This window comes from Triplophysa dalaica, chromosome 7 (assembly GCF_015846415.1).
Source record: "Triplophysa dalaica isolate WHDGS20190420 chromosome 7, ASM1584641v1, whole genome shotgun sequence".
Taxonomy (NCBI): domain Eukaryota; kingdom Metazoa; phylum Chordata; class Actinopteri; order Cypriniformes; family Nemacheilidae; genus Triplophysa; species Triplophysa dalaica.
The window spans coordinates 23,730,412-23,752,924 of NC_079548.1; the positions used below are offsets into that span (position 1 = coordinate 23,730,412).

Sequence of the window (22,513 nt, forward strand, 5' to 3'; positions counted from 1 at the left end):
AATGTATTATGTCTCCTGAACGACATATCGCTTATTGCTCCTAAACTCTTTGTAAGTCGCTTTGGATAAAAGCGTCTGCTAAATGTCTAAATGTAAATGTATAATACAGCACACTAAAATACGATAAATAAACAAGGCAAATAATTTAAAACGGATTGATAACATTTCAATTTACCCATTTATCTCATCCTTAAAAAAAGACACAACATCATTCATTCATAATTTTATTTACTGGCCATTTTCTTTATCTGAAATGTTAGTCATGCTACATACACAGATCAATGGTTTTAAAATAGCAATGATCTAATCTCTTGAAAATTCTTATAAATTCAGCACCAGTAAGGATCAGATCTGCATTCTTGATCTATCATCTGCAGTCAATGACAATAATACATAATGTAGAAATTTACTCAAGATTTGAATGTGGCAGAAACAATCAATTCTGGACGGATGAAATAACTGACCCCACTCTTTACATTCACAAATAAATATAAATAGATGTCTCTGTGATCAGCAAATAAGTGATTGTTCTCACTTGGAATATATTGATGATAAAAGAAATAACTTTGGAATGAACACTGCTCAAGTAAAATTATTTTAAAGCCCAACAATTGGATTTCAATATTTCTATCGTACATTATCAGACATCTGATCATGCACGCTGAAGCCCTACAACACAATGCTGGCCAAGCATATCATTCTGCGGGTTTAAACAGGATTACTGATGGATAAACACAGCTCCGTCGTTTATGGAGAGCTCTCCTTAAATGCTGAAATGAAGCAACGTGTTCAAAAATGCAAAACACCACAAAATATATTTCTACAACGTTTAAATTCGAAACAGACTTTTTCAGGACAAACTGAAATGAACATTAGCTATACATATTTAAATGACAAATCTGGGTTCAAAAAACACTTCTTGCTTTCTGTCCTGCACAACGTTCACTCTCCTAATAATCTACACAGTACATTGAATAAAGTTATTATCTGCTTATAATGCCATCTAACTCAGGCCAATGGCATTTAACATCTTAAGCATATTGCAAAATGGCATCGTTGATCCTGGTTTTAAGTATTAAGTAGCACATGGTTCGGATTATGAAACACAGTTATCAAAAACCGACAATAATAAGGTATTGTTAGCTGTTAAACTACATCAACCAGAGAATTACTTAACAGGGAACATTGTGAAAACACTTTACCGTGTGCTGCTGTAACATTTAGATAGCACCATCTGTTAAACAGCTATCTAAAACCCTATGAACCAATTCAGTCAATATAATCATCATCTATAATTTCTCATCAAATGAAACTGTCGTCCTTCATCAAACATTAGTAACGTTAGTGTTGTCCTAAACACATTAGCATGAAAACTATATTTGAACACAGTGCATGAAAATAAATGAACATAAAATAAATAAAATTTCTACATCATCAAATGGAAAAATAAAAATAAATAAAAAACAAAACAATACTGACCTAAAGTGCATAGTTTCACAGCAGTGTGTAAATGAACATGAAAACCAAAAGTGCGAGAACCTGGGCGAGCGATTCGACCTCGCTTCTCAAACAAACATTAAACTATGATTTGCTCTATACGAACTATACACACAAAGTCCCGACAAAGTCGAGCATTCAGACTATATTTTAGCACATCAATGCATTGAGGTCAGTCTCCTAATCTGATAATTTAGAAAAGTATTGAACCAGTATTGCTCAAATACAAGAAACCACAGTTTAGTAATGTCCTGGAAATCACATGCAGTATGAGATGGAAGAACGTCCTTCATTTTAGCTTGTGTGATTTCTTAATATATTCCTACACTACTGGCAACATACAGTCCTTTTTTTTCTTTTTAATCGACTTTTGATCTCACAAGAACAATGTCTAGGTAATATTTAATCCAATATTTTAATGGCAGAATATATTGCATAAAGACAATAAAGGCCATTTTTTGGGACTCTGATGTTGTTTTCATGGTAGTTTAACATGCTGTCCCCCAACATTATCATAATGTATCCATCCTAAGGAATATTTTCTATTTTCTCACTACTGTAATAGTTCATTATTAATAGTTTGACAATTATTCTGTTTAAATCAGTTTACATTATGGTTAAAGGCAGCACAACAAATACTGCAAATACCCAGACATGTTCTGTGATATTCTGACATATCATTTCCAGTAAGTTAGTTCCGACAGTTAGTAAAAATAATAATTTCGTCTACTCGCAGTGTGTTAAGAGTCTTTTCCTTCTACAGAGACCTGGTGATTCTTAACCCACAGCAAAGATGTATTCATATGGCATGTATGGCTTATATTCTCTAGGTACTCTGGAATTGCTTTTAAAACTAAAAAAAGAACACATTTATACCTAAAGCTTGCGTTACGTTTTGTTTGGTGTTGCATGTCGTGTATAGGCACAGGTGATATAGTGCAATCCACACATCCTCACATCAAAACTCTGAATGTCTTATTCTGTCCAGTCCATTTTCTCAACATGTCCATCATCTCAAAGTGCAAAAGCCCATATCACTACATTGAAACATTTATTACTGCAGGAGAGTGTCAAACTCCCTGCGCCTCACTAACAGCCCTGTTCTCACTCAGGTCCTCTTTGGTTTTCTGAATGCAAGTAAAGATCTCTTTAAACAGTGCTTTGTATTCAGGCTGATGAAACTCATCTGCCAGGCAGATCGGCTCTGTGGTTGTGGTGGCATTTGTCAACAGACTCCTGCGGCGCTGTGCGTGAGCGGCAGCCGTTTGCACGGCCTTGTGGCTGAGGCTGTCTGCCCCCTGCTGGCAGCGGCGTAACAGCTCATCGTACTTCACCTGCAGCGCGCTGTACTGCGCATCCACTTCGTTAAGCAACGAGATCCCACGCTGCTTCACCACCTGGGCCCGCCGGATACACGTGCGCTCGTGCCCGCGGCGGATATCTTCGGCTCGAGCCCTTCGGATGTGGCTTTCGCTGCTGCAGCGCCGCCTCCCATGAGGAGACTCTGCCTCTGGCTCCTCCTCTTCCTCTTGCCCCACCCTTTCATCGGCAGCAAAGAAAACGTTGTCGGGCATTAGAGTGTCTGTCGGTCTCGCGCTGGATGACTCGGAGCGCCACAGCTGGCGTAGCTCCTCCACCTCGGCCTCCAGCTCTGCCTGTCGCCGTCGTGCTCCTTCCAGCAGGTTCAAACGTTGCTCCAGCGTGCTGTTCTCCACCACCGTCACCTCCGTCTCTCGCTCAGCCTCCACCCGGCGGGCACGTTCGTTTGCCAGTTGAGCCTTTAGGGTGTGAAGGGTGTGTTGCAGGGTGGAGTTTTCCTCTTCAAAGTGTTTGTCATCCAGCGCAGGCCAGGACTTCTTCTCACAAAGATTCTCACAGCTCAGGTATCTATAAGACAAGGAGATATTAAGTTATGTGTTGATTTATTTCACAAACCGGTTCTTCATAAGGTCTGCTTACATTCAATGTGATTGAAGTTCTTTGTTAAAGTGATAAAACTGGGATTAGGGCTGGGCAATATAATAAATTATAGTTATAAACATATGCAAGTATGAGAGCTAGTAAAAATATTACAAATTCCCTGAATCAGTTCACACATGAAACTAGTATTTAAAAAAAGTATTGTGAATCCAGATTGAATATCATTATAATATTTTAAGAATAAATATAATTGAAAACAAAATGTGGTGTCATTCTATTTTGCTGCAAAATAACCCAAATTTCTTGTAACTGGACCATTTTAGTTGCACATTGCAAGGCTGCTATCGAAGGAAACAGTATTTTGAACTACTTAACTATACTGAACAGCAAACCCATAATCTGTGTGTAGGTGCAGCACAGCCCACATATTTCATATCTGCACCGGGCGTTCACCTAGACATCTTAAATAAAACACGTCAGAAATAAAACAAAGAGGCTGGGAAAATGTCCATAAAATATTAATTATAACTACACAGTAAAGTTTTGTAGGCTCGACAAAACCTGGCCTGAAAAGTTAGACATTAGAAAAAGCTTAATATGTTACATTTATAACATGATATTAACAAGCACATTTTTACGTAATGCAAACACGCCAAATACTCCTGATGGCATACAAACAACTAGCATACCAGACGTCTAATGGATGTCTGCATTTACATCTGCAATACATACTTTGCTCATCAGCAATACGTCTCGTCTATATGATGTCTGTGAGATGTGTATGATTTAGAATCGATGTGAATCCAAGATGTTTAGCAAATGTTTTTACACAGCAGATGTCCCACAGACATATGTGGGCTAACTAGGCTGGCGTATGTCCTGATATATAACGCTAATAACACGTCAAATGATGCTGACGCATTTTAAGACAATGTCAACACCATTAGCATGAAGCTAACACATTTTGACATGATGCAAACATGTTTAGCATTAAGCTGACACGTTTTAAACGATGCCAACCCTATTAGCATGAAGCTACGATATCTTAACAGAATGTCAACACGTTTGGCTTAAAGCTAACAAGTTTTGACATGATACCAACACATTTAAGAATGAAGCTAGCCTGTTTTAGTATGATGATAACGAATTTTAACATGATGTCAAGGCAACATGTTAAACAGACCTCAGATTTTTTTTACAATATTATTTAAATTTTTTTGTAAAAATCTTACAATATTTGTAATACATATATCAGAAGGAAACTGTTGATTTTTGCATCACAAGGTTAGTTGCACAATTTTAACTTCTAGTTTCATTCCAGCCCGTTCAACAGAGATGGATTAGATTAGAGATAATTGGATTATGGGTCAAAACAGATTATGATGTCTGGCATTGAAAGCCCCTAATATGGCCAGTCAGCACGTATAAACACCCCATGTGGAACAAGTGCACAGATCAGATGGGTCAGCCATGTCACAGGGCGAAATCAACTTCAATTAGATCAGAACTACTTTAATTAATCAATAACCATAGAAGCCATGGTTTACGGGGATTTTACAACATCTAAGGGAGCATGACATGAGCAGAGTTTTTTTTGTCTGCTAAAATAACTAAACCCAAACCTTCATAGTTCACTTTGTAATGAAGATCTCTGAACATCATCATTTGTAATAATGTATGCAAATGTATACAAGGAGAGAAGAGAGACAAGTGTCCCATGTAATATTAAGAAATAAGTGCCTGAGTGATCGAATGTGAATGATACAGAAATTCTTTGGCTCCAGACTCACTTGTCTTGTTGGAGATCATATATTTCTTTCAGGCAGGACATGCTCTGTGAACTGATGCTGCGGCGAGCATCTGTGAGGTCTCTCCTGGACTGGGACGTCTTCAGTTCAGCCACCTGCTTCTGAAGGTTCTCCATATGAGCCTGCAATCCATCTACGGTCTCAGTCAAACTACAGGTTAATAAAGAGATGCACGTTTCAGGTCATGTTTCAGGGCAGTTTTCTGGTGCAGGGAGAACTGAACGTACCTCTGGATCCTGTGCTGGGCCGTGCGGTTCTCCTGCGCCAGCCTCTGGTTGCTCTTCTCCAGATCTCGTGCTGCCAGGTCCAGTTGCTCATAACCTTTGGCATGTTGGTCATTCATCTGCCTCAGTAGGTCCACCTGCTTGGTCAAGTACTGAGAGAGGCAATATACAAACAATGCATTACTTAAATATTATCATATAGATTACCAACACATTTATCATCATATACATTTAGGACTATGCTTCCACTAATGTGGACAAAAGAAAAGAAAGTCACATTATGAATATTGCAATGATTTTTATGTGTTGGGTTGTCACAGACAGTCTTCAACATCTGGTTACAGTATACAGTACTATACATTACCTGAAACCAAACATACATCTGGCAGACGTCTATTTGATGTCTGCATTTACATCTGCAAGACATAGTTTGCTCATCTGCAATACGCCTCAGAGATGTCAGCTGTCAGTTGTCATATAGACATCTAGAAGATGTCAATGATTTAAAATGGATGTAAAACTGCTCTTTCTAAGATGTTTAGCAGATGTTTTTACACAGCAGATATTTTCCCAATCTTTAGCAGACGTATTACAGACATACCTGTGCTAGCTGGGTTTCACCCAAAAATTTAATTCTGTCATTTATTTACTGTGATATCTTGTACATGCCTTAATTCTGTGAAACACAAAAGAAGATATTTTGAGAAATGTCTCAGTGGTTTTGTGTCCATATAATGGAAATCAATCGGGGTCAATGTTGTTAGGTAACCAACCAACATTCATCACAATATCACAGAAGAAAGAAAGCCACTTAGAGTGACATGATAGTGCGTCAATGCATACTTTTTTTAGTGAACTATCACTTTAATTGAGGTTTTGTGAAATTGTGTGCAGTTCCGAATTACAAGATTTCACAACCACATACAACTGTGCCAACGTAACTCTGTGCTTTGGTAAAAAAGGTTTCAGTACAAGCAGTGGAAGTGTGACTTAATGCTGCAATTGACAAAATGCCATTATCAATTCGGACTAGTATAGAAAAAAATGAATATCAAAAGCATAGGTGGAGGACATAATGAAATTAATTACTCAATATTAAGTGCTTGTATATTACCATTTTCTCGTAGTACATTTATTTGCACAGCAGAAAACATTCAAAGCAGTTAACAAGCTGGGATCAAGCAAATGTGGCATCATGGAAAAGAGCTGATACAGGTGAGGTGACAATTCATTTTTATTTCTCACTTTGAGATGAAATGTCTTGTTTACACATTATATACTTTAAGAAACAACTAAACAGACACCTGTTTAACACTTAATGGGAAAGTTCACCTAACAATGAAAATTCGGTCATCATTTACTCACCCTCATGTAATTTCAGAGAACGATATTTGAATATAAGAATATGGAATGTTAGCAATTTTCAATTCCAGGAAAAAATTGTAGGAAAACTTTAATGGCAGTGAATGGTGCCCCAGAACTTTTAGTTTTTCCTAAATTCTTGAAAATATCACATTTTGTGTTCAACAGAACAAAAATATAAAATATTTTTTTGTCTACTACAGTTGATGTCCCAGAAGTGAAATTTGCTACCTGTCTTCCAAACATATTTCTTTGTGTTCAACAGAACAAAGAAATGTATACAAGTTTGAAACAAGTAAATGATGACAGAATTTTTATTTTTGGGGGAACTATCCCTTTAACTAGGTTTGCCACAATCTAACTTTACAAATAGTCAAAACACTCCTACGCTCCCTAGAATCTTTCCCTAGATTTAACTCCTATTGTAAACAATACCCTGTAGACTACTTACTGTTTTAAGTCATTGACAAAATGTTAAATGCTCAAATAAATATCCACCAAGTATGAAAGTAAAAGTAGTATGTTATTCTGAACACTCACAGGCCATTAGGCAAACAGAACACCTTAAACGCTGTTATCTTCTTATCTGAGATTAGCTTCATGCAAGACAGAGTTAAAGTATTAGAAATAGCACTACGTCTGCTGTACAGTGTCGTAACCACAGGGAGGAAAGAGGATCAAACCGGAAATCTTGAGTGTCTACGCATTTCCACCCAGAGGAAAGATTTAGCAGAGTTCATATGAGCACATGCAGTAAGTGACACTGAATACAGATTTCTTATGGATTTCATCATCATTGGCTTGTACATACATAACATGGATATTCTTAATAATACGTATTTTATAATGTGTATTCGTGTATAAGGGAAAGTGTATATTTGAGTTCCTGTTATTTCTTCTTATCACTAGCCACTTTTGATTTGCTTCAGGAATTTATGTTAGTGGTCCTGAAGTGTTACTATTTCGTAATATCATATTTTTTAAAAGATGCATAATAATAATAAGTTCACACGGCAGAATACGCTATAGAAAGTTAAACATGATGCAACATTACAGTGGAATGGGAAAAAGCTGAACAACACAGATGTGAATTTTGGGAGATACATTATGAGGGAAAGTGTCACCTCAATCTCCTGCAGCTGCTCGTGATTGGTGGAGTACATCTGCTTAAGGCCCTGCTCCAGCTCATGATTCCTGTCCAACAGAGTCTTGCCCAGCTCTGCGGCCAAATGAAGATCTGAGTCAAACGGACACAAAGAAGACAGAAGGGTAAATATCGAAAAGTTGTGAGTGCATGATGACACCCTGACGATTTTGGTAGGAATGCTCAGACAGAACCACACACCCACAATTACTCACAATGGTGTCAATGGTTTAAGTCAAAACAACCCCAAACAAAAAGACTGACTAGAAGAGCATGATGCTGCAGTCATAGGTTTAATTCAAAGAGTGTACGCTACAAACAATAATGTAAAATATGACTACCCTTTTGAAAAGTGACAAACTGCAAATTTACTATAATAATTTATTCAGTTGGTAAGGCAAGAAACTGTAAAAAAACTGCATAAAAGAAAACTATAGGAATGGAAAAATTAAAATAAATAAAACATTAATTTCCTTTACCCAACTCCTTGACTCTTGTGATTTAACGATCCAAAATTGACAAAACATATATAGTATATAGTGATACTGCACGTCAGGTTACTAACATCCTTTGTGTTGTTTCGGTGTGTTTTATTAAAACATCAAACGTTTCAGCACTACCGCGTCATTGAATGACGTCAGAGTGCGCATTTAAAGGCTTTATATGGGCGTGACCTTCATATAGACAGCTCAAACGTACCTGCATTACCTTGTCCATTACTTAATTTTATTTGCACATTTCTCGTTCAGTGCACTTAAGATAACGTTAAGATAACACAAGGCTGTCAACAATTTCACCCGACCTTCAAAAATGTCAAATTTAAGAAAGCATCTCCCTTAAGGTTAAGGTTGATCAGTTTAAATCTACATTTGTAATAAAAATGTACGCGCATCTATCATTTAAGCACGAATATAAACTGGAGTATCTGTCTTCATGAATCTCACCGTGCTCTAAATCCTTCCTGCTGTACCACAGCTCCTCTTCATTGTGATCGAATCCCTCTTCTACTATCACGTCCGTCAGCATCTTTACTCCACTCAAGTCTTCAGGCCGACACAATTCTAGCTTCTGTTTCCTTTATACGGTTATCTTAAGACGTGTCTTTCTCTGGTGGATAAGCAACGGCTTGGCGTTAGGCTGCGGTCCGCGCCGGTGTCTACAGCAACGTGGCAGACTCAATGATGGGGAGTAGAGGCGATAACAACAAGAATGGATCTCCTCTTTGACCAATAAGTAAGAGGGGGTGGGGCTTTATCGACGTCTTGACCAATGCTGGCGGGCTGTCGGAATAATTTGGGTACTAGCCACGCCCAGTTCGGAATACCAGGAAGTGGTGCATGTCAGGAATCAGTGTCCACTGTACTGCAATGGGGAAACAATTTAACTCAAAAATTGTGGATGGAGGATGGACTTTTCTGCTGAATTAATTGTTTCGCCATACTGTTCGACAAGATACGGAAACTAAACATACGGTGTATGATTGTGTTCTGTTAATTTTGGGCTATCAGTATTTCAGCATCATGAAACACTTGAAAGCTGCTCATCCGGCAGCTTTGGCATACTCCATGACCACTCTCGGCGCTTCCATGATGAACAGCATCTTTAGTTTCTATTATGTGAAGCTCTTCTTGAACAAGTACAAAATATCAGAGGGAGCGTTTCATCAGTCACAGGTGAGTTCGGGTGCACTCGGTTTTGAGTGTGCACGGTAAGCAATTTGAATGGTGCTGTACAAGAGACAGAAATCAAGCAGTTTTTTTCTTGGGAACACCCATGACACACACACACAGTGATAAACAATAAGGAAAGGGGGAGCGGGTGCTAATTTAAACCAACTAGAAGCCATTTCTGTCTGTCAAACCTTGTATTTCTTCGATGACAGCGGATTGGCTGACGTCTTTGAAGGGCGGGGTTTTAGACAGTGGAGGGTGTGGTCAAGCAGTCCAGTCCCTCCATGGTCCGAATCCAATGCATGGCAAAAGTTAATGGTGTGTTATGTGTTCTATATTGTGGCCCGGTATATCGCGATGTATGCATATTCTATATTCGTCTATCGTATTGTAGAGGAATGACGTTTTTTATTATATGACAAATGTACATACAGATGTTCAGTTTAACACTGTGTATCTGCAGAAAGAATGTTATTAAAAATATTAATGTTTTATAAATAAATATATTAATGTTATGGAAAAAATCGTTCCTATTATAATTTTGTTCAAATATTATAGTGCTGGGAACCTAGTATTGTTTTGGATAGTGAGCTGAGTGCATCACTACACCCCTAAAAGTTATTAAATGTTGAAAATGTTTTACAACATTGATAAGAATTCCTTTTGACAATATTGCATTTGCAGATTTTGATGCAGAACTGATGACCCAATAATACATTTTTCTGTGCAATTAATAGAGAATGAATCGTAATCATCAATTTTGGCCTTCAACAATTACATAAACAAAATAATTGATGTAAAACGATTATTGCACCACATTCCATTTAGCAAGGATCCTATCTTTTCTTGTGGTTATTTATGGTTAAGTTATTTATTTTCTATGTTGTTTTTAAAGTTAATGAGTAATCGTGTTAAATAACCGGGATCTCAATATTGGCCAAAATAATTGTGATTATGTTTTTTTGTCAAAATCGAGCAGCCCTAAAATAACCTCACATAACATAATAGTTTATGTTCGATTTTGGTATGAGCCTTAATTTTGTTCATCACACACTTCATAAAGCAACATAGTGTTTTTTTTACAGTCATCTGTTATTGTCTCTACAGGTGGTCTATATGATCTGGAATGCCCTCAATGACCCCCTGTTTGGCTATCTACAAGACAACTCAAGCATAGAGTGCTGTTCGCGGCGGAGACTCTCCATTTTATACGGGGCTCCCCTATACTGTCTGTCATTCTTGCTAGCGTGGTTTCCATGGAGGACGTATGAGGCTGGCGATTGGCTGAGCGGCATACATCTATCTGTGACCCTTTGTGCTTTCGATGGCATGCTGACGTTTGTGTTATTAGCTCAGTGTGCCCTCTTTGCAGAAATCTCAGGACACCATCAGAGCAGACTGAGACTGATTAAATACAGCCAGGTCGCTTCCCTGGTGGGTTCTTCTAGCGTGCTGTTCAGTGGCCTCATCTCCAAAAACATGGACGACTTTGCAGCCTTCCAGGCCTTCACTGTGCTGATAGCCATGCTGGCGTGCGGTTCAATGTTATACACAGGCTTTCACAGCGAAAGTCGATTTGATAGCAAAACCTCAGATACAAATTCCCAGGATCTTCAGAAACCATCGCTCTCAATGTCATCTGTTCTTTCCATGACCTGGCAGATCCTTACCAACAGAGACTTCCAGCTCTTTGTAATCATGAACTTTTTCCAGGTCTTTATGGTGGCTTTCTGCAATAACTTCACCATGATTTTTGCAGATCATCTCATTCCTCCAGATGTCTTGCCAACGCTGGCCAAGAGCATCATGTATGGAGCAGGATTCATCTGTCCTCAGGTACATTGTCATTGCTAATATCGTTCACATTGGGAGTTGGGGATTTAGACAGTTAAAACAATAAACCAAATCGCCATCAAGACATTAGGTTCTTAACCATTTTATTTTTGCTATACAGTTGTTGGTTTTGTGCTGCCAGAATCTTCTCCAGAGGTTTGGCTACTACAGACTGATTCTCATCACCTTCTACGTGGAGGCAGGAGCTGCTATTCTCATGCTACTTTTGGGCCCGAGCCACTACTATTGCCTTGCGTTGTTCTTCACTGGTAACATGTAAGAAAGGAAACTCACAAAGGAAGACATTCTATGTAGTTTTTGTATCCTCGACTATATCTTAGAAATATGTAAAGATACCATTGTAAGTGATAAAATTATGGCATCTCTTCTCTAGCTTCATTTGTTTCAGCCACATTCCTTAAAGCAGGGTTTCTCAAAGTGTGGGGCTATAGAGAAATAGAGACATGACAGGTGGGATGCGACAAATGGGAGGATTTTTTTTCATTTTATCTCTATTAATTCCTTTATTTATTGACCATACACTCAAAACAAAGCAACAGTACATTTAAATGTAAGCCTTACTTAAAACAACATCAGACTGCAAAGAAAAAAAGAAAATATCCCAAGGAACCCTCAGAACATTATTTTAAGGTCAAAAACTACAGTGTTCCTTTAATTTTCTTTCTTTTTTGAAACACAAAGGAGACTTTGGTAGAAAATAAGGTTCTTTTCTGAATTTGGATGACTTTTACTGTCAAGCTCGAAAACCCCAATAACAGTACAAATAAAATTTGTACAACATTAATCTTTTGATAGCTTTATGGAGGAAACAGACAAAGAATTTAAACCTGGTGATCAATTTTCATTCGTCACAGCTCTTAAATCTCATTTGCACTTTTGCATGATCAAACTTGTCACTTAAAGCTTGACTTGATGCATCGGGTGTAATGTCAGTTTGGTCAGATGACATTGGTTCTCCTGTGTAATAGTCAATATAAGTGAAAGTATATTCGATTTGAGAGCTTTGGTGTTTTAGATTTTCAATTAATGATTAAATAATATATGGATATTTCACCAAAAAAGTCATTCGAAAACTGTATATGACTCTTTTTCTGTGTGGAACACAATAGAAGATATTTGGAAAAAATTCAGTGGTTTTGTGTTCATACAATGGAAGTGGTGTCCTTTGTTGTCGGGTTATAAACATTTTTCAAAATATTAATTCTTTTTAACAGATCCCCTCAGGTCCCCAATTGTGTTTCACAAAAGAAAAAGTAAAAAAAGGTCAGAACGACCTAGAGTTTTTGAATGATGACGAAAAATGTTGGAGATTAAATATTTATTTTAGTGCTTAACCAAGACATATGACTATAGCAGTGCCGTGTTCAATAGCCATTGTGTATTTAGAGCTGAATTTTGGTATTACAGTCTTTGCTGGTGAACAATTTTTACAAAATCTAGAGCAGCTTATGTGTTTTGTGCTTGTTAGTATGTAAGGCATTCTTCCATAGATGGTCTTAAACTACATATTTTGTTTTTCTAAAAAAAGATGCGGTTTTGTCCCTGATTGTGAATTAAAGGGTCCTGGTTCAGGCGGCCTTCAGTCTTTTCAATTTGCCACTGGCTGACATCATTGACTCTGACCTTCAAAAATACAAGCGAAGGTAATGCATTCGGCCTCTCTCTTCGACTGTCTTCATACTATGATTATTTGAATAACTGATGAGGTTTACATTGTTTCTAGTTCTCCTCTGTCATCTATGGTGTTTGGGACCAATGCGCTTTTCACCAAGCCTGCTCAGTCTCTGGCCCCTATGCTGGTCGTGTCCATCCTGAACCAATATGGCTACGCAGAAATCAAAGATGCTGGGAAAAATGCAGACCCAAGGTAAGGTTAAATATCTAACATTCAAACATACTGCAATGCATTTAAAAAAAGATTTCCCTCTCTTTTTCTAGTACACTTCAGTCCCTGCACAGCACCATGTTTTACCTGGTGTGTGTGGTACCAATGTGTGTCGCAGCTCTCCAGGTGCTTGCATGGAGGCCGTTCTCCATACGAGACACTCATACCTTGGACTCTAAGTACATAGATGGATAAATCTGAGCTCATTTTATTTGTGTCTGTATTTAACTTGAATGTGCAAAACTTTGCACTATAGGCTACGTTTTGATTTTTATTCAAAACATGACAGACTAAAGCAGTTATTTATAGATAAATCAGGTGCCAGGGGTTTGTATTGTTGGTTTTGAGGTTTGTATTGTTAGAAGTGTTGGTAGTCAGCTAACAGTATATGGGAATTACATGGGAATTCTTTGAGGAACAGTGATTAGTTTTACAGAAATGTAAACATATCATTTATGTAAGGGATAGTGTATTTATCCAGTTTACAACAGTTATTCTATTTAATACTTGACTAAAAACAGAAATGAATGAGATTAGTTTATATTTTATAAGAAGAAATAAAATGCTGAGATATGAATATCAGTTATGTAGGAAATCTTTTGCCAGTTTATGAAACAGTTTAGAGGTCATACACAAATGTCTGACCAGATTCAGAATTCCATAAAGGTGGCAGGATGCTTTTAAGCTGCTGTGGTAATATTATTTTTCATTTGGCCATCGGATGAAAACCTCAAAATGGAGTTAAATAATTTACATTTTCTTAAGTTAAAAAAGTAGTATAATTGAATTGAGCTTTTACCAAAGCTGTAAAATAAATGTATAATTTTTTTATTCAAATGAGTTGAACTATTTTGGTAAATTTGTCATTTCCTGATATGACACAATTCATTTATTTTTGTCAATAAATCTGGCTTTATGCTAAAACACAGTGTGATACATTATTATTGTGTGGATTTACAATCTACCTTTATTAATATGTGTATTGAAATTAAAAATTAAAAAGGAAATTAGCTTTCCTGTAGCTCAGTGGTAAAAGCACAACGCAAGGTTGTGGGTTCGATCCCAGGGGATTGTAAGTACAATGTAAAATGTATAGGATAAAGCAATGTAAGTCGCTTTGGATAAAAGCGTCTGCCAAATGCCTAAATGTAAATGTAAAAGGCAGGAGAACTTCCAAGCGTGAAGCGGCTATACTTTCTCAGTTTTTTATATCAACACTAATGTTAATAATTATACGCTGTATGAAAAAAAATGTTTTTGTCATGGGTCAAGGTGCTTTACTTCTATTTACACGTGTATTTACAGCATTGTTGTGTTTTGTCTCGACGAAATTACGTTTAATACGACTTTTATTTTGAAAATAGGCACATTGCGTCACAGTTACAGATCGCCATGTTTAGCCGGATTCACACAGTTAAAAATGAAAACTCCCTTGTCCTGCTGTCGCCAGTAATTTAACTCCTTTTACATTTGTTTTTGACCAAATTATTTTTTATAAAAATGTCGTGCCTTTGATAATATGTCACGTGTGTTTGTGTAATTGAAGGAGGCTTTATTTCTCTGGTGAGTGTTTTTGAGTGTTACATTGACACCTGATTAGCTTTAGCCAGTATAATGAGTCAGTCTGATTTGAGTTCATGATTATAAGTACCAATCTGTAAAAACATGGCAAATAATGCTCGGTACATAAATTATAAACCTGATTGAATATGATTATGTATCATATTAATTGATTTGAGCATATATCACTTCGGTGTTAGTTCTTTAGTGAAATAAACAGTATGTTTGTGTATGAATTCGTGACATTGTTTTGATACACCTGTTGTAACATCAATGTATTAACATCATTATTTTAGAAAGTATTGATATTTTTTTCTGACTTTTCTCAAAGTCAGAAATCAAACAGATGAAGAAACTAAAGAAAGGCACAATATATAGTAAAATATATTAAACATTTAAAAAAAGGCATTTTAGGTGTCACACAATTCAGTGGATTTGTATGGTGATTTAAACATTATGTATAGTTTCATAGCAGCCTAACAAAGAAAACAAAATCACCTTTTAAACCCTTAAGGAGGCCAGGGACATTAATTATAATGTTGGATAATCCCCACCAGTTTACAGTTCCTGTAAACATTCAGGAGTTTGTATCAAACACCTTACTATTTGATTATATTGTAAAGCCATCCTTTTATAGTTACATACTATAGTAATCTAGATAGATCCATGTTGACATATTCTGTAATCTTGTCTAAAATCTTTCAGTTATGGACCCTCTCAACCAGGTGGATGTCATGCACCTTCAGGAGTCTCGTTCTTCAGTTTTAGATATGTCAATGAGTTGCAGACCGAGTCCTTTAAAGACAAACTCAGTGGAAGTTTTGAATCTGGTCAAAAAGTCAAGCTGGCGTGGCATTACGTCAGGGAGAAACAAAAAAAACAATAACATGTCACAACGTCGGTCGGATAGGCCTCGCAATCCAAATGCACTTGATCACCAAGAACCAGCATCACAACGTCGTGGGTCAAGGGCTTCTGGCAAGTCTTCCCGGGACCCCTGCTATTTACCTTTACCACAGATCAATGGTCCGTCATCTGTCCGTGTGTTGGCGGATGATGATGAGGCTTGTCTTGTGGAAATTGATGACGTTTGGATGCAAACAAAAAAACTTTGCAAGGAAACAGATTCAAGCACATTAGGAGATAGGACGGAGCACAATGGATTAGAAACACATCAACAACACATTGTTAACAGTTGTGCTGAAACCTACTTAAGTGACACTGTCTCGGTCATGTCACAGACTAAGAGCTCATCACATTTACCTCAGGACACCAATGCTGCAGCGAACACGCAACTTTCCACCAGATCAGCGGTTAAGCAAACTGCTGTGCACACTCTTGAATCCCAATGTACCAGCGCTAAGGAAACATCTTCATGCTCAGTTCAGTCCATCTCTAGTGATGATGACAGTGACATTGTTGAGGTGCCGGTAACCAACTCCAAAAGCACGACGCCTCCGAACTGTAGCTTTGAAATTAGGAGAGTTATAATCAATGACATGCATACAAAAGGACGTAATTCCTCCACAAGCCAGGAAATTGACAGTGACGGTGAAACGCTCAACTCAAAAAATGTGAACGATGTCCCTGTGCTGGATGGACCAGATTTTAAAGCCCAGGATGTTAAGACTGGATCAGAATCCAAATCGCTGCTGTCATGGATGGAATCGATCATGATACCAATCGTCCCACAGGACAGCGATCAAGACACAAATCTGGCTTTTCCCAAACTCTTCCCTTCTACGTCAGATACAGAAAACACAAGCATCCTGAGGTCTCCACCGAGTGGGGCATCGTCTTCGACATCCAAGCAAGCACGGAATAATCCAGCCACAAACAGCATGAAGCGATCCAAACCCAGGCCCAAACAGAAGAAACCCCCCCAGCGGGTGAGAGTTTCATCGGGCGGAAAGTCGGCAGCGAGCACACCCAAAAGAAGACGTCGCAAACCTTGCTTTTCCGGGACTGCATCCATGTTTTCTCCTCAGGAGCCGGAGATCAAACTTAAATATGCAAACATTAAAGAGGACAAGAAAGAGGCAAAGGGGGATGACTTTGCCCCGTACATTCACATGGAGTTCTCGTCCTGCACAATCGTCAACTTTAGGGAAGCGGATGTTTTTGCATCCAAGAAAGGGCAGCAGCCGTCCGTTTCTGGTGTTATTCCAAAGACTTCTTGTTTGCAGCTGGGACGTGTTGGCACAGATGACAGGTTTCACATCAGGAACATCTGCTCTCTGTGCGGCAGGACGGCCAATTGTGAAGGTCTTGGGGATTTACATGGGCCGTACTACCCAAGTGGAGTTCAGCCTGTCTGTAAGAACAACAGCAGCCCCCCTGCTCAGAGACAAGAGGGCAGAGATTTAGACTCTGTCTATAGTTTAGAGGATGGTGTGGCTCAGGTTGTCAAATGGACAGATATTTCATCATCTAAACGGCAGAGTAGAGAGAACTGTATAAAGAAGGAGGAAGAGTCTGGTGTTTATAGTGAACACTGGATACATGGGGACTGTAGCATTTGGTCTGCAGGTGTCTTTTTGGTTAAAGGAAAACTCTACGGATTGGGGGAAGCCATTCAGTTGGCGCAAGGAATAGTAAGTCAATACATTTTTTATTATTGTTTTATTAAATAATAATCTTTGAAAAGTTTTTGTAAAATTATAATTTATCAATTGTTATTTTTAAATTAACAAAAGGAAGTACAAAAAATTCAACAATATTGTGGTACTTCTCTGACTCTCTTTTTTTAGTTGTCAGAAATATCAATTTACTTATCTGTGATCTTTTTTTATTAAAGAAAGAGTGTTTTTTGCCTTTGAATCTTCTGACCGTGAGATTTATTTGTGTGGTTGAATTTTTTTGCAGGTGTGCTCACACTGTCACAGAGTCGGTGCCACATTGGGATGTTTCTTCAAAGATTGCCCAAATAAATATCACTTCCCCTGTGCCCTGCAGTCAGGTAATGGTCATCTGTTTACTTCTACCACCACTGTCCCTCCATACCTATCAAGTCACCATTCAAAGCCAAAGGGTTGTGAATGTCTTGTTTTCTTTAAGCTTATGCAATGTCCAGAATATACATTTTTCCTGTCCAGAGTTGCATTAATTTTCCGACCAAAATCTTGTATTGTTAATTGGAGAGTCGAACTGCTTCTCAAAGTCTTATCCAGCACATCCCGAAGATACTCAGTGGGGGTAAAGGTCTGTGGTGGCCTAGCCATGTGTGAAAATGATGTCTCATGCTCCTTGAACCACCGAACCAATTTGAAAACCGATGAATCCTGACATTGTCATCTTGGAATATGCCCGTGCTATCAGGAAAGAAAAACTTGTTAATGGAATAACCTGCTCATTCAGTATATTCAAGACGTCAGCTGACCTCATTCTTTGGGGACATAACGTTGCTGAACCTAGACCTCCAATCCAATGGAGGCTCTTTCCTATGTACTGTGTTATATCCAGGTGGTGACGTTTGGACGGTCAGTGTATGTATTAAAGTTGTTTATTAATTGTGTAAGAGCATGTCATTGAAGTGCTTTAACACCATTGTCACGACTCTGGTGGTCAGGCTGCTCTGTGGATTATCTCACTCTAATTTCTACACTTATTCATGTGTTAACAGTTCTAATGTATGAAATCCTTTTTAATATTTCCACAGACTGTGCACTCAGTGAGGAAAACTTCACAATAAGATGCTCTAATCACAAGGTGACTCTAAGATGTGGCTGAAACTGTTGCTTTAATTACTTGCACTGCTATAATCTTCAGTGTTCATTCATGTTTTTTTGTTTCAGAATAAATCCTCCAGAATAAGTGTGAGCAGATTGAAGAACAGATGACATCTGGGAGGCAATGAAATGTCTTGGAAGGTGTGTTACCTTGGAAAACTCAAAATGAAATTGTTGAAGGTGGCAATATTGATAGGAATATTTCACTCAATGAAAATGTGAAAAAACGAGGCCCTTACAGTGGACATTCACAGGGTCAGACACTGAATACATTGTGTTTTGAAAATGTGATCTGTGTGATAGAATTACTTATCCTGGTTTGACCCTGTACTTTCAATCAAGATAACACCAGAGTGCTGTTGAAAAACTGGTTTCCTCACATTTTACTTTATTTTAGCCTTTACTTAGTGAGATTACATGAGGCTGTTCAAAGTCAACCTTTTTTCCACACTACATGACTTAACTGCCAATAAAAGCTGTTTTTAATTAGTTTTTCTTAATCTTCCTACACAGGTTAACTTCATCAGACATTTGTTTCTCTGACCTAGGAGTTTACACATTTTTACTTGATTTTATTCTTCTAATATTTGAGTGTTAACATGTACTGTCAGGCAGATGTTTGTTCAGAACATGTCTGCCGCTGCCTTTTTGTCGGGTCGAGAGGTTCCCTCAGACGATGCTGGATTCATTTTTTTATTGCATTCCTTTGCATTTTGTACACTTGAGACGTATTCAACCTTTGGAGATTTTTTAATCTTCACAGAAGTTTCCGCAAGGCCAAATATCTCCTCCTGATCTACTTCAGACTGAATCCAGTTAAGTGCTTTACAGCATTGTACAGAGTGAATGGATTTAACTAATGAAAGCATTACTTGATTTAAAATAAAAACACAAACACCACACGTACATTGAGCTTACATGGACTCCATTGGCTCATTTTTCATTTAATATGAAACACAAACTGAAGGAGTAATGTCAGCAGGTGGTGAATGAGATGCTTGTCCTAAAATGGTACCATATGCACTATTATGTGAACATATTTATTTCTATTTATGTCTAATGCATATGTGTATATTTATTTTGAACTTGAGACCAAGACCAGGCGTGTTTTGGCATCTGCAGTAAAGTAACTGAAAGAATGTAAACTTCTTTATCATTTGATGTGGGTAATGGCTACAGGGTTAAATATGGATCTGATTTCAATTTCAATTGTGGCCGAAGAATCAAGGATCCACCTTGACTGGAATTTTGCATTTCACCTAATGCCTTGTGATGTCTTGTTCTGTTTTAATAAACATTTTTAATCTACATTCCTATGATTGGGTAATGTACTACTGCATCCTGTGTCAAGTGTTAATGTTAATTTGGCCTGATGGTGGTGCCAGAAGTTCAACACCAAGCAAGCTCATGTAATCATGTGTCAGAAACATTTTACACAGACCATGATATTAAATGATATGTGCTGTTGTGTAGACCCAAACATTATTATTGCTAAACTAATGCAATACTATAAAACAAGGGCGTTAGCTCACTAAATTATATATGTTACCAGTTTGGAGTTAGCACTTTCAGACCATTTAGACCAATATTGGCCCAGAAGCACTTTCTGTTTCAGTTTTTTAAGGTTAAAACAATTAACCAAACAGTGAGAACACATGCGTCTGACAGATGTCTGCTCAAGAACTTGGCCTGTTTTCTATATACTTATAAGACTCCTCTAAGAAAGCTCTTAATTTAGCTTAAACTACGTAGGAGTCTTAGCTTAAAAGCGATTCAGGATCAATCTGAGAGCAACTCTAAGCAACGAAAAGACAAACTCGTTTGTCTAAGTGAGGAGGCGGGGCTGACCCCGTTGCTATGGTTTCTGAAGACTGTGATTGGTCGGTTTAGCCAAGAAGGAAAAAGAGAGCTTTAAAGTGTAGGGTCATAAGGTTGAAATTTACCATACTCATGCACACACACATTTATTTTATTTACCATGCTTTTAATGTCAACGTATTTGATAGAAAATGCATAGTGACACAATAAGTTTGTGTTAGTGCTGTAAGTGTGTGTGATCAATAGAGAAGGTTGTGACAGAACCAAATCATTTCTGCTGCATTTCTCCAGTTGTTAATGTAATGCATGTTAATGTAATGATTTCTCATATTTCTGAGGCTATGACATTTCTGTAAATAGGATCGGTCACAAACATAAACCCTGCACGATCTAGTGTTGTGTCTTATTAACTCACTGTCATTCAATTGAAATGAAATTTAATGTTATAATGCGTTAACAATTTGCATTGCATCAAAGCAGCTATGCAAGAAAACCAAGATAAATCAATGTTGAACACACACAAAATCAATTAAAAAATCTGATAAACCTTTAAAGTAATATGGAAATTGACATTTCTTCTCACTTTTCGTATTTCAAACTATGGACGGATGTTCAATAAAACCCTCGTTGTTAGCTAAGAATCTTGGCATTCTATTTGATAGTACTCTGTCATTTGAGAGCTATGTCGCCAACACCTGTAAAATTGCGTTTTTCCATTTTAAGAATATATCTTAACTACGTCATATGCTGTCACTGTCAGATGCAGAGAAGTTAATTCTGGCAATCATGACATCAAGACTAGATTACCGTAATGCACTGTTAGGTGGTTGCCTTGCAGGCTTATTACAAATACTCAGCTCGAGTTTTTATACGTACAAAAAAGTATGAGCATGATAGCCCGTGTCTGTCAACCTTGCACTGGTTACCTACAAAGCATCGGATTAATTTTAAGATCTTGCTTATAACCTATAAATCCCTACATGGTTTAGCTCCGCAGTATTTGAGCGAACTTCTATTGTATTACAGTCCTTCACGTGCATTACGCTCTCAGGCGTCCAGCCAGTTGGTAATACCTAGAATTTCGTGCAGGTGGTAGATCCTTTTCTTATCTAGCGTCTAAACTTTGAAATAGTCTTTCCTGCACTATCCGGGAGGAAGATAGACTATTTCAGTTTAAATCTAGACTAAAGACGCATCTTTTTATTCTTGCATACACTACACTTCCATAATATTAATCTTCTGGGGGTTTAGGCTGCATTAGTTAGATCAACCGGAACCAGGAACACTTCCAACAACAACTGATGTACTTCTTGCTTCAAAGATACAGTTCCAAGGTTACCACAGCGGGCAGGATGCAGTTCATGCCCAGACCTGGTGGCAGAGCAGAGAATGGGAAACGGTGACCTGACAAGAGCTGAGATGACAGGATGAGGCGAGTTGACACGTCTTCACTACAAATTTTCAAAATGCTATTAGATTATTAATGATAATCTTAAATCTATATTTTACCTTAGCACGTTTATTTCTTTTTATTTAGCCTTGTTGTGCAAGCACTGTTGAGCTTGTCCAGAGGCAGCAGCTTTTGCCGGAGGGAATCTGGAATCCCCTGGTTGGGCCTGTTTTTTTTTCTTGTTTGGAGTTTTGGGTTCCTCGCCACCATTTGCATACTGTTTTGCACTATTTGCCTGGCTGAGGGGGCTGCTTTAGAATTCAGAAGATTTACATAATTAATATTCCAATATAGGAATTTATGGTCTGTTTAAAATTTGACCTGTGGTTCTCTCTCCTTTATCTTAAATGTGTGCTTTCACTGTGCTTGTCTGTGTGTGTGTCTGTGTGTACGTGCTCGCCTGTGTGTACGTGCCCATCTGTGTGTCTACGCATCCTTGTCTGTGTGCATGTGTGCATTTTGTATGTGTGGAACGTTTGTATGTGTATGTCTTCTTTGTTTTCACCTTTTTCTTGCTTTTACAGGTATAACTTTAATTGTTTTGCTTATAGTCAATATGTCTCATGTACAGCTCCTTTGTAACAATGAAAATT

At 37.9% G+C, this 22,513-nt stretch overlaps 3 protein-coding genes across 7 annotated transcripts; 2 read left to right on the forward strand and 1 right to left on the reverse strand.

Annotated features, from left to right (window-relative positions):
• Window positions 1-237: 237 nt before the first annotated feature.
• On the reverse strand, window positions 238-9,120 carry cdr2a (cerebellar degeneration-related protein 2a). Its single transcript, XM_056753994.1, has 5 exons — window positions 8,900-9,120; window positions 7,936-8,048; window positions 5,453-5,601; window positions 5,208-5,375; window positions 238-3,384 (listed from the first exon to the last, which is right to left on the reverse strand). The coding sequence occupies exons 1-5, from the start codon at window positions 8,979-8,981 to the stop codon at window positions 2,568-2,570; spliced, it is 1,329 nt and encodes a 442-aa protein (XP_056609972.1). The 5' UTR covers window positions 8,982-9,120; the 3' UTR covers window positions 238-2,567.
• Window positions 9,121-9,287: 167 nt separating this feature from the next.
• On the forward strand, window positions 9,288-14,288 carry mfsd13al (major facilitator superfamily domain containing 13a-like). Of its 2 annotated transcripts, none has more exons than XM_056751730.1 (6): window positions 9,288-9,628; window positions 10,733-11,461; window positions 11,580-11,734; window positions 13,039-13,122; window positions 13,203-13,346; window positions 13,398-14,288. In XM_056751730.1, the coding sequence occupies exons 1-6, from the start codon at window positions 9,476-9,478 to the stop codon at window positions 13,549-13,551; spliced, it is 1,419 nt and encodes a 472-aa protein (XP_056607708.1). In that variant the 5' UTR covers window positions 9,288-9,475; the 3' UTR covers window positions 13,552-14,288. The 2 variants fall into 2 exon arrangements, with proteins under 2 accessions (XP_056607708.1, XP_056607709.1); XM_056751731.1 differs by having other exon boundaries at window positions 13,418-14,288.
• A 465-nt stretch (window positions 14,289-14,753) lies between these two features.
• si:ch211-165g14.1 (uncharacterized protein CG5098) lies at window positions 14,754-19,960 on the forward strand. Of its 4 annotated transcripts, none has more exons than XR_008907234.1 (6): window positions 14,754-14,927; window positions 15,630-17,518; window positions 17,790-18,409; window positions 18,583-18,632; window positions 18,719-18,793; window positions 19,166-19,960. XR_008907234.1 is itself a non-coding variant. In XM_056753839.1 (6 exons), exons 2-5 carry the CDS (start codon window positions 15,632-15,634, stop codon window positions 18,761-18,763), a joined length of 2,076 nt encoding a protein of 691 aa, XP_056609817.1. In that variant the 5' UTR covers window positions 14,754-14,927; window positions 15,630-15,631; the 3' UTR covers window positions 18,764-18,793; window positions 19,166-19,960. The 4 variants fall into 4 exon arrangements, 1 of the variants encoding a protein (XP_056609817.1); XM_056753839.1 differs by having other exon boundaries at window positions 17,790-17,883; XR_008907232.1 differs by having other exon boundaries at window positions 17,790-18,632.
• The last annotated feature ends 2,553 nt before the right edge of the window (window positions 19,961-22,513 follow it).